The 13,435-nt window shown below is 37.2% G+C and overlaps 1 protein-coding gene across 3 annotated transcripts in view; it reads right to left on the minus strand.

The window, feature by feature from the left end:
- Positions 1–235: 235 nt before the first annotated feature.
- The window catches only part of kiz (kizuna centrosomal protein), a 209,202-nt gene continuing 196,002 nt past the window's right edge, over positions 236–13,435 (minus strand). Inside the window, exons 13-16 of one of the 3 annotated variants that reach the window (XR_009515170.1) lie at positions 13,135–13,191; positions 8,208–8,269; positions 5,736–5,779; positions 279–373 (exon numbers count right to left, since the gene is read on the minus strand). Coding sequence is in view for 2 of the 3 variants with exons in the window: in XM_059986274.1 (XP_059842257.1) it covers positions 264–373; positions 5,736–5,779; positions 13,135–13,191 (211 nt within the window). In the remaining variant the exon portion in view is untranslated. Of the gene's footprint in view, positions 374–5,735; positions 5,780–8,207; positions 8,270–13,134; positions 13,192–13,435 lie in introns of all 3 variants that reach the window. The other 2 variants (XM_059986274.1, XM_059986275.1) reach the window with 2 other exon arrangements.

The following is a 13,435-nucleotide window of genomic DNA, read 5'->3' on the forward strand; positions in this document are numbered from 1 at the left end:
AATACATTGGAAATAAGCGTAAATATCCACAAAGTGGCACCATTCTGGTTAATTTTAGCACAATGCTGTTGTCAGATTCACCAAGGTCCACCACTGTTAGTTCTCCCTTTATTTGCACATCTTCTAAATGGTTTTTAAAAGAACTGAATGTTTTAAGTTTGTTATATCACATGATATTGATTTATTACTAATGAACCACATCCATACTTGAATCCTGATCATGTTGTAGTGCCTCTTCTGGCAAATGGAAGGGCTCTGTTTTGTTATGAAAAGAAATCATCAAAGTCATCTTCATCATTTTGCACTTCTGAAGTTTTTGGGTGAAGAATTGCTTCAATATCAGTTGCACTGTCATCAGATTCACCCCAAAAAGCTGTACAAATAAAAATAAAACAAGAATCAGTCTTTCCTATCATTTTAGCTATGTGACTAAATTTTATGTATAGTGTTTTATCCTTGTTCTATGATTTTATTGCTTTTCTAGGTTCCAGAATAAACAAAGATAGCTGCTAATAATAAAAAATACAGTGTCCATGAAAGCAAGCTCGGAGTTTATTTTTTGAGCATTTGCAAGCCACAAGGAATAGCTATATTAAATTAGATTTAAGAACTTTAATGTTAAAATTTATTGTGCTATTTAGCAGCTAAAATGCACAAGACAAGTCAACATTAACATGCCAAAAACTCCAGTGACATCAGCAAATGCATATTTGCAATTCATTATTCATTATTCAGGAAATGCTAGTTCTACAATGAAAGAACATTAGAACAATACTTGCAAATCAGTTTAGCTTCTCATTCAATTTATCATCTTCGGAGTATGTTCTGGTTGAAAATTTTAATTTCAAAATCAATTTTGTGTGCTGCATTTCATCAAAAGAATTGACAGTAATTTTGATCTTTTTAAGAAAAGCTGAAAGAACTTCAATCAAGATATAGGACAATAATTTTGTTTTAATTATTTTTATTAAATGTTCTCATTACAAGGAAGCATGCTGTCAAAATCTAAAATTATTCAATGATTGAGCTATAGAGTTTCTGTATTATATATTTTTTAAAAATTTGCTTTCAAAATAGGATCTCTAGGGAAGAGATGTTTTGTGAGCCCCAACAAATTTTTAAAGTCAACAGATTTATTATTTTGACTTGCATGTGTACATGGATTCATTGCTTTCTTAAAAAAAATCCTGCATCACAATGTTTTGAGCAGCTCACTTTGTTTCTCTAAATATTAGGCCAGTAATTTCTGTGAGAGTATCACTGTCTGTTGTGGTCTGCTGCTATGACACTGATGGTAGCAGCAGTTTCCAAGCAGAAAAAGTCAAACCCACTGCAATTGAGAAATGAAGCATCCACTCTCCTGTGCTTTCTGTGAACAGGCTGTAGCTTGACCTTATGGATACAACTTCAGAAGTGCAAGTTTAGATGCCTTTTCATATATTTGACTGCAACTCTGTGAAATCTAACTAAGGTCTACTGCAGAATAACACCTTAATGAAGATTGTCCTGACAGCCCTTGGCAATGACAGGATACAGCAAACATGTAGCATTAAACCAAAATGAGACACATGCAATTTATCTTAAATGTCAATACCTTGTCACTGCTTATTAAGTAGATGGATGTGGAATACGAGTGTACATCTTTTATAAGACAATGATGTCAAAATGGTTGTTGTGATGCATGTAGTGAGTAGTGCTTGTCACTCTCACTTTCAGCTTCTGCAGCTGGCTAGCAGTCTTGCGAAAAGGAGAGCTGAGTGTGCAGGTCTCTCCACTACATAACCTCTTCAACATCAAGCCTCATATAATGCCTTCTCATTGGCGACTAATGGAGACCGAACTCCTTTTGGACTCAGGCTGAACTACGGAGGATGGGAAGGAGGTCTGGCCCCTGCACACGTAGCACAGGCCCACTGGTGTGTGGACACACCCTGGTGTCCAAGAACCAGATCTCCAGCTACGGGTAAATAGCCCCACTGTCTTGTGGGCAACCTTGGAAGAGACAAAGGCAACTGGAGTAAACCCAGACAGCATATCCGGAGTGGAGCTTCTAAGGCAGCTCAGAATCTCTATACCTTCCTCCCAGGCTTGTGATGATAATCATCACCACCCACTGTCCTTTGAAACAGATGGGTGCCAACCAATTGATTTACATATTGAATAACAGATACCAGGAGTGTGTTACAGACAGCAATATATAGAGACAGCAATTTAAGAGTATAGAGAGTTTATAGAATCATAATTACCTAACCAGAGTTCATGATCTGGAATTTATATAGGTTTTGTGTTTTAATAATAAAATAAGTTAGTTGAAGTGAATTCAAATGAAATGAAGGGTTAAGGTAACTCATTTACACATTGATATATATACACAAGTCTGTTATCTGGAATCTAATCAATGAATTTGGAAGTTTCAGATATAGGAATAATAGATAAACAAAAGCAGTTTAGTTATTTGGATACAGGATATAAAGATATGAGAATAAGTAAGCTGCAAACTGCAATGTAATTAAACAGTTCAATTGATTTCTTTACATTGGATACCTGAGAGTGAGTCTTGAGATGGAATCAAATTCAAAGTTTGAGTTGTGGATATAAAATGTATCAGGTTGTTTAGATAATTGACATTTATATTCAAAGTAATGAATACGTATTGAATTTTAGACTGGAATCCAATTTTATATTTTATTCTCTTCCAAAGTATCTATTCCTAGAATTCCCTTAAAAAATGTTTTTTGCAAATTTGTTTTGCAAAGTTATGAAAGTGATTAGAAGCTTCCCCAGGGATTTCAGTTCCTTGTCCATACCTGTTGGTATGCAGATGGGGACACAAGAATTTATAAAAGATACCAAAATAAGAGAATATACAATTACATTACTATAAAGTGATGTTGTTAAAAAGAAAGAATGTGATCACAGGTGTAATTTTATGTTGGAGACCAAGTTTTGTTAAAATGTTACTGGCAGTAATAGTGGTCTGAATGGAAGTAGACTCAGTACATTGGATAGAATGTGGCGCCAAAAGAACATTAAAGGCAAAATGCTTCAGGTTGATATTGTTGGGGAAAACATAACAGAATATGTTTATTTCTCAAGAGGCATGGAACATAAAAGCCAAGTAGTAAAGATGAAGCTACATAACAGTATTTGATTATGGTATTGTTCTGTATTTTATTAAAGTAATTAAAACCCTGGGATGGTAGTCATAATTCACCAGGATGCTGATATGAGGAACAATGAAAACAAAGTTGAAAAACTTAGCCTTTTTGTTAAGATAATAAAGATCATTATTGTTTTAAATTCAGAAACATTGAAAATTTTTCAATAGAGGCAGTCAACATCTAGTGGTTGAACAGACAAAAATAAGAAACCATAGAATAGTAAAGGTGAAAATTTGGAAAGACAAATTTATTACTGTCAAATGGCATAAAGCAGTGCAAGTAATTTTCAGAATACATGGTGAGGTGGAATCTAAGGAACTATTCAAGGCTGATTTGGATGGATGGATGGACAGATGGATGAAGGAAAAGGTGCTGATAAAATATTGACACAGGAAATTATGATTTGAACTATTTACTCAAGAGGAGGGTAAACACTAAAATGGAATTGTAACACTATAGTGTACTATTGCCATGTTGGAACTTCTATGTATAACTCATCCACGTTTTTGAAATTACAAAGAATTGGATGATTTACTTTCTGGTGCACATCCAAACTCAATCAGTAGCTTCAGTGCTTCATATAGGTATTTTCAGCAACTATATGGCTTCTCAAATGTGTAACATTTTCATTCTTCAATTCAAATCAGATCTTCATACTCCAGACAGAAAAAAACTTAAGTGGAAATTAGACTTCCCTCTAGAGGGCACCACCAATGAGCAGAAACTCAGAACTGTATCTCCCAAGGCAGAAGCATTGCCCATTCCAGCATGACTCAGACGGAATAATGCCAAATTGTGGTTGTGTATCCAATCTGCATTCATTTGAGGCTGACCAAATTCATTTCTTTTAATAATTAAGCATAAAGCGAGTTTTATTGAATTCTGCCTCTCTATCCAAGAATGAATCCTAAAGAGTCATCCAGCATGAAGGATAAACATCAGGAAAATAAATTGTATGAAACTTCTGGGCAAATTGATGAGATCATGGATGAATATACAATGGGGAAAGTAGTCAAAGAAATGTGGAATTAGTGAATAAAATAATGTAAGAGGATGGAAGAAAATTCTAAATTATTGTTTTAACAGTAGAAGGGAGATGTCATGTTCTTCCCTGCAGTTGTAAACCTAGGACAAATATTACGGAACAATGTGCTGAAATAAAATGGTCAATTAAAAACTAAGGTTTTAAAATTAAGTCCATTACAAAGTGATCACTTCCAGAATATGTGACAATATTTACAATTCCAATTCACTGGCGACTTATGAAAGTTAGGAAGTGCCTCACAAAATTTATTGGAATTCATTAAGGATCTAATATAAAATTATGTGGCAATGAGCAATGTTCATTTAATACAATGCTTTACAAAAATTAAAGGGGAACATGAAAGCTTCTAGGATAAGGAGGCTGGTTGGAAATTGAATAGTACATTTGTTAAACAATAGAAAGCAAAGGAATGAGCAATCCAAGATAGCCTTCTAATTAGTTAGCAGTTTACAACAAACAGCCTAAGGAATGTATCCTAGGATTTCAGTATTTTAATAGTTAGGATACAGCCAATAAAATATGCAATTCATCTCTAAACCATGGTTGCAGTTCTGGATTTGCAGCTACATAAAAGTTACAATGCAAATGAAGTCTGAAATCAACAAAGTGGTGACATCAGGAAAGCTCTGTCCTGGAATGGCAGGGGTGAAACCAATGACATTTAGAAGAAATACAGTATTTTCAAATACTGTATATTTCGGCAAATTTGGTAAAAAGGTTAGAAAGTAGCTGTGGGATCTTGGACTGAACAATGCCAGCAATGTGTGGTGTGGCACGACTTGTGGACCTCCCCCAGCATATCTTCTGGTTCTGTTGGTTCTTAATGCAAATAATGCAATTCATAGTGAAAAATAAATGAACCTGAATCAAACGCAAATAGTACTAAAATTGTAAAAGAAAATCTGTAGGAGAAACTGGATCACAAAGATAAGATTTAACATCTAAAAACAAATAAAATTACTGATATAATATAGAGCAATGATTGCAAATTCAAATAAGATCTTGGAGATTAGAAGACAACGGCAATCAGCAATTGAGACAGAGTATCACTGACATCAAATAGAGTACAGAAAGATCCAGGAAGGTCAGACTTTGAAATAATGTGCTACAGAGAGAAATTAGTAAGCTAAATCTATTGCTTTTCAATAGTTCTACCCAATATTCCTTATTCATTGTATTAGTAAATAGAAATATGGAAATAAAATGAAGCTAGGATGCAGGTTGGTAGTACCAAAAACCAAGCTTAAATATTAACATTCAATGTCCAAACTTCAACATGAACTGCTTTGTTGATTTTGTGGCACCTATATAAAAAAGAATTTTGGAGTGAAAGCTAGTTTATGGAATGAACTGCCATTCTATGTAGTAAATTTGGTTCGGTTAATGAACCAATTCATGATATAATAGGACTGAATCCGTAAAACTCTAAAAGTACAGTCTCACTAAATTTGGAGGCATATCCAAGTATATACGAGAGCAGAAAATATTGACTGTCCTTTCCAATTCCCAGTACTAATTCACAAACTTACCTTTAGATTTTGCTGGATTAATTCCCTCATGTTTGTTTCTGCACCTATTGGGATTAAATTAGACAGTATTTAATAATTAGAAAATAAACCCCTTTTCACAAAAACTGTGATGATTTGTAGATTTCCTGCATACCAGCAAGCATAGCTCGATCAATTATTCAGGAGCAATTGAAGTGATATTTTTTCCCTGCTGCATTCCCTCATAATGAAGCAGGAGGGGAGAATAACACTTGACAGCAAACTCAGTAGCAACATTATGTGAGAGATTTGGGGAGAAAAGTGCAGAATGATAAAATGTAGGATGGCCAATATTCTCTTTTTCCACCCAAGTGAATTTTATGGTATCTCTTGCTAAAGAGCACTGTACAATCAAATTACTGTTCAGCCATCCCAGCCTCATTATTGGGAATCTTGACGATCAGAAAAATTCATATTTGGCTTTCAGCACAGTTTATGCACCAACTTCTACCAACTTAGATTTGCAAGGTTGAAGTGAGTAAGTCAAGGTGAGCCCTTTGGGTGCACTGTAAACTTCAGGGCTCTGTATAATTTTATACTGCTTTACCTTATATAAATTGAGTACAAAAGCCATAATAATTATTTGTAATCTCCATGCTGTTCTCCTCTAGAATAGATTGTTACAGAACTCCATAATAAAAAGTCTGTTTTTCTCTTTAATGAGTTTATTTAAAAAAAGTTACAGAAAACTGCATTTATATCTTAAAACCTCACTTGAGTAAATTTCTATGCCCAGTTCTGAGGAATGAATTTCATTTATACTCATCCAAAATTATTTGCATATATAGAAATTAGGCCTTCCTTGGGAGCTAGAAAAATGTCATTTACAGTTCTGTGAAGTGAACCGAGTTATTCAATTTGCTCATTGTTCAAAGAAAGGTGGCCAACAATGGTGTCAGAGATTGTCAAATAAATATTCCCTCTAGATTGGATAATTACAAAACTAAAAAATCTTACACAACATTAGGAAGATAAATAAAGCATGATTGTTTATTTTTATTCTTCCCAGTAGACAAAATCTTTGTTATTTTTAATGGTAATATCTGTTTTACTAATGTAGGGCTCTCAGCACCAGTAACTGTGGTGTTAACTGTTCAGGCGAACAGAATGTCTTCTCTGTAATGTTACTGAATGCTGTAATGGGTTTCTGTATCTGGAATGTTTGGGTTATAACTGTAGATAAGGGGGGAACTAACCAATGGAGAATTGTTATGCTATCTTGTATCTGTGAGCTGAGTGGGAGTTTGCGGTCTTTTTTCGGGAGGAGAGCAAGGAGGACGGATATGTGAGGAGCGGACAGCCGTTCCAGGGCTGCGGATACTGGACGTTGGTGGTCTGGACGGTGGCCGAAGGCTCGGAAGGTCGTTGTGGATGGAACCAGAGGCCTGAGCTCCAACGTATTAAAATATTATGTGCACAAACTGATAAACCTACTGATTTGGTGCCTTTAGGTTATCCGTTTCTACTAACCCATCACTAAGAAACAACTATAAAGTTGCAATTATTTACTCACCTTTGGTGTATTTTCTGATATTTGTGTTGCAGGCATGTACTGGGTGGTGGTGGGGGGGGGGGGGGGGGGTGGTCATTACATTGTATTTACACCGAAGTATTGCACTGTTGGCTGGGTGATGGCGGTTCACCCTAGGCAAACAGGGGTAAATTGGGAGCACAGATGCTATACTTATATAGCTGAAACGAATTGTGCGAAATAAAATTATAAAAATACTGAAAACTTTTAAAGATGAGAATTACTTTACACTATATAAGGAACCATTTATTTAAGTCATTACACTTTATTAGCTTTGAAGAAAAATAAATATTTGAAAACGGTTTGAAAACACCTCTATACCGTTGCAAACTGAAGAAGATGAGAGTGTAAAATGAAAATATCCCAATTAAGTGTCATTAATGGAAAGTGCAATTTCAGACGTGAGTGTCATTTTGAGATAATTTGAGCTGGGCCAAATGAAGTCCGAACCTGCATAAAAGACTGGGAAAAATTACAGGACTAGGTGGTTTTGGACACAACTCATAACTAGAATTCCACCATCTGACTTGCAGCTTCTAATCCAAGTAACAGAAACAAGTGGAAACTCCACCTCAGCACCTTTAAATTTGTTCAAACACTAAAGGAGTATTTCTGAATGCTGATGCATTTGGGTTTATATCAACTGATGCAGCAACAGTCCATTAAACAAAATTGGCAAACAAATCACCACTGCTTCATGTGGAAATAAAAAAATATAATTTTCATCGAGAAGTTAAAGTATGTCTGTTCTAAGTTTTCTGTACGTGTCTGAAAAAGGATTGGATTATTTTCAGAGGAAGATAAGCTTGGTAGGAAATTGCCCTATCAAGTGCAAGTTTTGGGTTGAAGCCAATATAATCTGGGAAGATAGCTTTCCAAATCTAGTTTGAACAAATAGCAATCCAGCAGCAGCTCAAAATTACCCTTCAATTGGCACCAAGTAGCATTAAATTGTCTCCATTATTCACAGAAATCTTAGGGATAACTGCAATGAAAAAACAAGTATCATGTTATCACAGGAGTTATTATTTGAAAAAAAATATTATTGATGTGACTGACAGTGGTATGATTATAACACACCTTCATTGGTTCAGAGCAGTTTTGACCCTTGTACTTAATTCTTGCTGCAGTTGAACTGGTGGCATTCAGCTTGGTAATAGAGGCAATGTAAAGATATATTCCATTCTCAAGTATTGATAACATTTATACTTGTAATTTTGATGTAAATAGTTCAGTGGGCTGCTATTTCTCTCCAACATTTCAAATTCTTGATATACTACATCATACTGAACTACAGAGCAGCACAATGTTGCCCCAAATAGTATAAATGTCTCTCCAGCCGCTTGGGTTCAATTCTGATCTCCTAGCGCTATTTGTATGAGTTTGCACATTCTCCCTGGTTTCTTCCCATTTTCCAAAAATAGACTGGTAGATTAATTGGCTACTCTAAATTACTCTTGGTGTGGCTGGAAGGAAAGAAGTTAGAAAGGAGCTTAAGAGTGCAAAGGTCACAGGGAAAATAAGTGGGGGGGGGGATTAAATTAATGCTCTCAGAGCTAGCATAGATATGATGGGTGAAATGGCTTCTTTCTACATTATAAGAAAATATGAGATACACATGTAAATGCAGTTCAATATATTAGCATTTCACCCAATTTATATTTTTCCATCTTCATTTGCACAGAAGTCATTAAAGTGCGATGAAAATTTTTTAAAACTGCAGGTGATGGAAATCTGAAATGAAAAGGAAAATACTATAAACACTCTAAATCAAGCAGCATCAGTATTCGATGCTGCCTGGCTTGCAGAGTATTTTGAACATAAGGTTATTGTTGAGGACAGAGCAAACATCAGACTTTGAGCTTCCCAAGCCTCAGTTTCGAGGGGAGGGGGGAGACTTATAGTTTTGTTCTGAAAGCTGACAATCCAGTCCTCTACTTTTGATGCTGCTGCTAGTAATTTTATTTCATAGTAAGCAATGAAATAATAATCTGGCACACCTGAGATTTAGGTTGGGCCAGGTTGACAAACTTTATGAATTATCTAATATATTTATCATTAATTCCCCAATATACTTTCCATTTGTTATTTTTAATGATATTATAGAGTATTTTCTTCACTGACTGAACTGGGTAAGCTTCAGTGCTGGGCCTTCTTCTTCTCCAATTGGATCTTCGACTTCCTAACTAGAAGACCACAATCTGTGCAAATTGGTAATAATATCTCCTCCTTGGTGACAGTTAACACTGGCGGACCACTGCTCTACTCCCTCTATATCCATGACTGTTTGGCCAGGTATAGCTTAAATGCCATCTATAAATTTGCTGATGATACAATCATTGTTGGCAGATGGAGATGAGATGGTGTACAAGAGTGAGATATACCAGCTAGTTGAGTGGTGTCACAGCAACAACCTTGCACACAATGTCAGTACCACTAAAGAATGGATTGGGGACTTCAAGAAGGGTAAGACAAGGGAACACGAACCAATCCTCATAGAGGGTTCAGAAGTGGAGAGAGTGAGCAATTTCAAGTTCCTGGGTGTCAATATCTCTCAGGATCTAACCTGGTCCCAACATATCAATGCAGCTATAAAGAAGGCAAGACAGCTCCTTCATTATAAGCTTGAGATTTGGTTTGAAATCTAAAATACTCAAAAACTTCTCCAGATTGTGGAGAGCATTATTAAGGACTCCCATCATCCAGGATGTCCCCTCTTCTCCCATCTGGAAGGAGGTACTCAAGCCTGAAGACACACACTCAGTGATTCAAGAACAACAGTGATTCCAGATGGTCTGCACCCGAGGGTACTAAAGGAGGTGGCCCAGGAAATTGCGGATGCATTGGTAATCATTTTCCAATGTTCCTTAGATTCAGGATCAGTTCCTGAGGATTGGAGAATGGCTAATGTTATCCCACTTTTTAAGAAAGGAGGGAGGGAGAAAACAGAGAACTATTGACCTGTCAGCCTGACATCACTGGTGGGAAAGATGCTAGAGTCCATTATTAAGGATGAAATAGTGGCATATCTAGATAGCAGTGATAGGATTGGGCCGAGCCAGCATGGATTTACCAAGGGTAAATCATGCTTGACTAATCTGTTGGAGTTTTTCGAGGATGTAACCAGGAAGTTTGACGGGGGAGATCCAGTGGATGTAGTGTACCTCGATTTTCAGAAGGCATTTGATAAGGTCCCACATAGAAGATTGGTGGGTAAAATCAAAGATCAGGGCATCGGGGGGGAAGGCATTGACATGGATAGAAAACTGGTTGGCAGATAGAAAGCAAAGGGTAGCGGTGAACGGGTGTTTCTTGGAATGGCAGGTGGTGACTAGTGGGGTGCCACAGGGCTCGGTATTGGGACCACAGCTGTTTACCATTTACGTTAATGATTTGGAAGAAGGCATAAAAAATAACATCAGCAAATTTGCTGATGATACTAAGCTGGGTGGCAGTGTGACATGTGATGAGGATGTTAGGAGAATTCAGTGTGACTTGGATAGGCTGGGTGAGTGGGCAGATACTTGGCAGATGGCGTTTAATGTGAGTAAGTGTGAGGTTATCCACTTTGGGAGTAAGAACAGGAAGGCAGATTATTATCTGAATGGTGTAGAGTTAGGTAAGGGAGAAATACAAAGAGATCTAGGAGTCCTTGTTCATCAGTCACTGAAGGTGAATGAGCAAGTGCAGCAGGCAGTGAAGAAGGCTAATGGAATGTTGGCCTTTATTACAAAGGGAATTGAGTACAAGAGCACAGAAATCCTCTTGCATTTGTACAGAGCCCTGGTGAGACCACACCTAGAGTATTGTGTACAGTTTTAGTCTCCAGGGTTAAGGAAGGACATCCTGGCTGTAGAGGAAGTGCAGCGTAGATTCACGAGGTTAATTCCTGGGATGTCTGGACTGTCTTACGCAGAGAGGTTAGAGAGACTGGGCTTGTACACACTGGAATTAAGGAGATTGAGAGGGGATCTGATTGAAACATATAAGATTATTAAGGGATTGGACAAGATAGAGGCAGGAAATATGTTCCAGATGCTGGGAGAGTCCAGTACCAGAGGGCATGATTTGAGAATAAGGGGTAGGTCATTTAGGACAGATTTAAGGAAAAACTTCTTCTCCCAGAGAGTTGTGGGGGTCTGGAATGCACTGCCTCGGAAGGTAGTGGAGGCCAATTCTCTGGATGCTTTCAAGAAGGAGCTAGATAGGTTTCTTATGGATAGGGGAATCAAGGGATATGGGGACAAGGCAGGAACCGGGTATTGATAGTAATTGATCAGCCATGATCTCAACATGGCGGTGTAGGCTCGAAGGGCTGAATGGTCTACTTCTGCACCTATTGTCTATTGTCTATAACTTCTTCCCCTCTGCCACCCAATTCCTAAATGGACATTGAACCCATGAACACTACTTCACCTTTGTTTTTTATTATTTCTGTTTTTGTGCTATTTTTAATGTAACAATTTAATATACACACATCTACTGTGGCATGCAAATGTTTGGGCACCCCTGGTCAAAATTTCTGTTACTGTGAATAGTTAAGTGAGTAGACGATGAACTGATCTCCAAAAGTCATAAAGTTAAAGATGAAACATTCTTTTCAACATTTTAAGCAAGATTATTGTATTATTTTTGTTCTGTACAATTTTAGAGTTAAAACAGGAAAGGAGCACCATGCCCAAGTTTGGGCACCCCAAGAGATTTGAGCTCTCAGATAACTTTTACCAAGGTCTCAGACCTTAATTAGCTTGTTAGGGCTATGGCTTGTTCACAGTCATCATTAGGAAAGGCCAGGTGATGCAAATTTCAAAGCTTTATAAATACCCTGACTCCTGAAACCCTGTCCCAATTATCAGCAGCTGCCAAGCGATCTGAAAATTAAAATAAATGATACCCATAAAGCAGGAGAAGGCTATAAGAAGATAGCAAAGCATTTTCAGGTAGCTGTTTCCTCAGTTTGTAATATAATTAAGAAATGGCAATTAACAGGAACAGTGGAGGTCAAGTTGAGGTCTGGAAGACCAAGAAAACTTTCTGAGAGAACTGCTCGTAGGATTGCTAGAAAGGCAAATCAAAACCCCCGTTTGACTGCAAAAGACCTTCAGAAAGATTTAGCAGACTCTAGAGTGGTGGTGCACTGTTCTACTGTGCAGCAACACCTGCACAAATATGACCTTGGAAGAGTCATCAGAAGAAAACCTTTCCTATGTCCTCACCACAAAATTCAGCATCACAAGTTTGCAAAGGAACATCTGAACAAGCCTGATGCATTTTGGAAACAAGTCCTGTGGACTGATGAGGTTAAAATAGAACTTTTTGGGTGCAATGAGTAAAGGTATGTTTGGAGAAAAAAGGGTGCAGGATTTCATAAAAAGAACACCTCTCCAACTGTTAAACACGGGGGTGGATCGATCATGCGTTGGGCTTGTGTTGCAGCCAGTGGCATGGGGAACATTTCACTTGTAGAGGGAAGAATGAATTCAATTAAATACCAGCAAATTCTAGAAGCAAACATCACACCATTTGTAAAAAAGCTGAAGATGAAAAGAGGATGGCTTCTACAACAGGATAATGATCCTAAACACACAATGAACTACCTCAAGAGGCGCAAGCTGAAGGTTTTGCCATGGCCCCCACAGTCCCCTGACCTAAACATCATCGAAAATCTGTGCCTAGACCTCAAAAGAGCAGTACATGCAGGACGGCCTAAGAATCTCACAAAACTAGAAGCCTTTTGGAAGGAAGAATGGGCTAAAATCCCCCAAACAAGAATTGAAAGACTCTTAGCTGGCCGCAGAAAGTGTTTACAAGCTGTGATACTTGCCAAAGGGGGTGTTACTAAGTACTGACCATGCAGGGTGCCCAAACTTTTGCTTCGGGCCCTTTTCCTTTTCTGTAATTTTGAAACTGTAAAAGATGGAAATAAAAAAGTAATCTTGCTTAAAATATTAAAGAAGTGCGTCATCTTTAACTTTTGGAAATCAGGTTATCTTTTACTCGCTTAGCTTTCCACAGTAACAGACATTTTGACCAGGTGTGCCCAAACTTTTGCATGTCACTGTATATAGATTTAATGTAATTAATTTACTTAATTAATTTTAAACACATAATCAGGGTATTGCATTGTACCGCTGCCGCTAAGTTAACAAAT

This window comes from Hypanus sabinus, chromosome 12 (assembly GCF_030144855.1).
Source record: "Hypanus sabinus isolate sHypSab1 chromosome 12, sHypSab1.hap1, whole genome shotgun sequence".
Taxonomy (NCBI): Eukaryota; Metazoa; Chordata; class Chondrichthyes; order Myliobatiformes; family Dasyatidae; genus Hypanus; species Hypanus sabinus.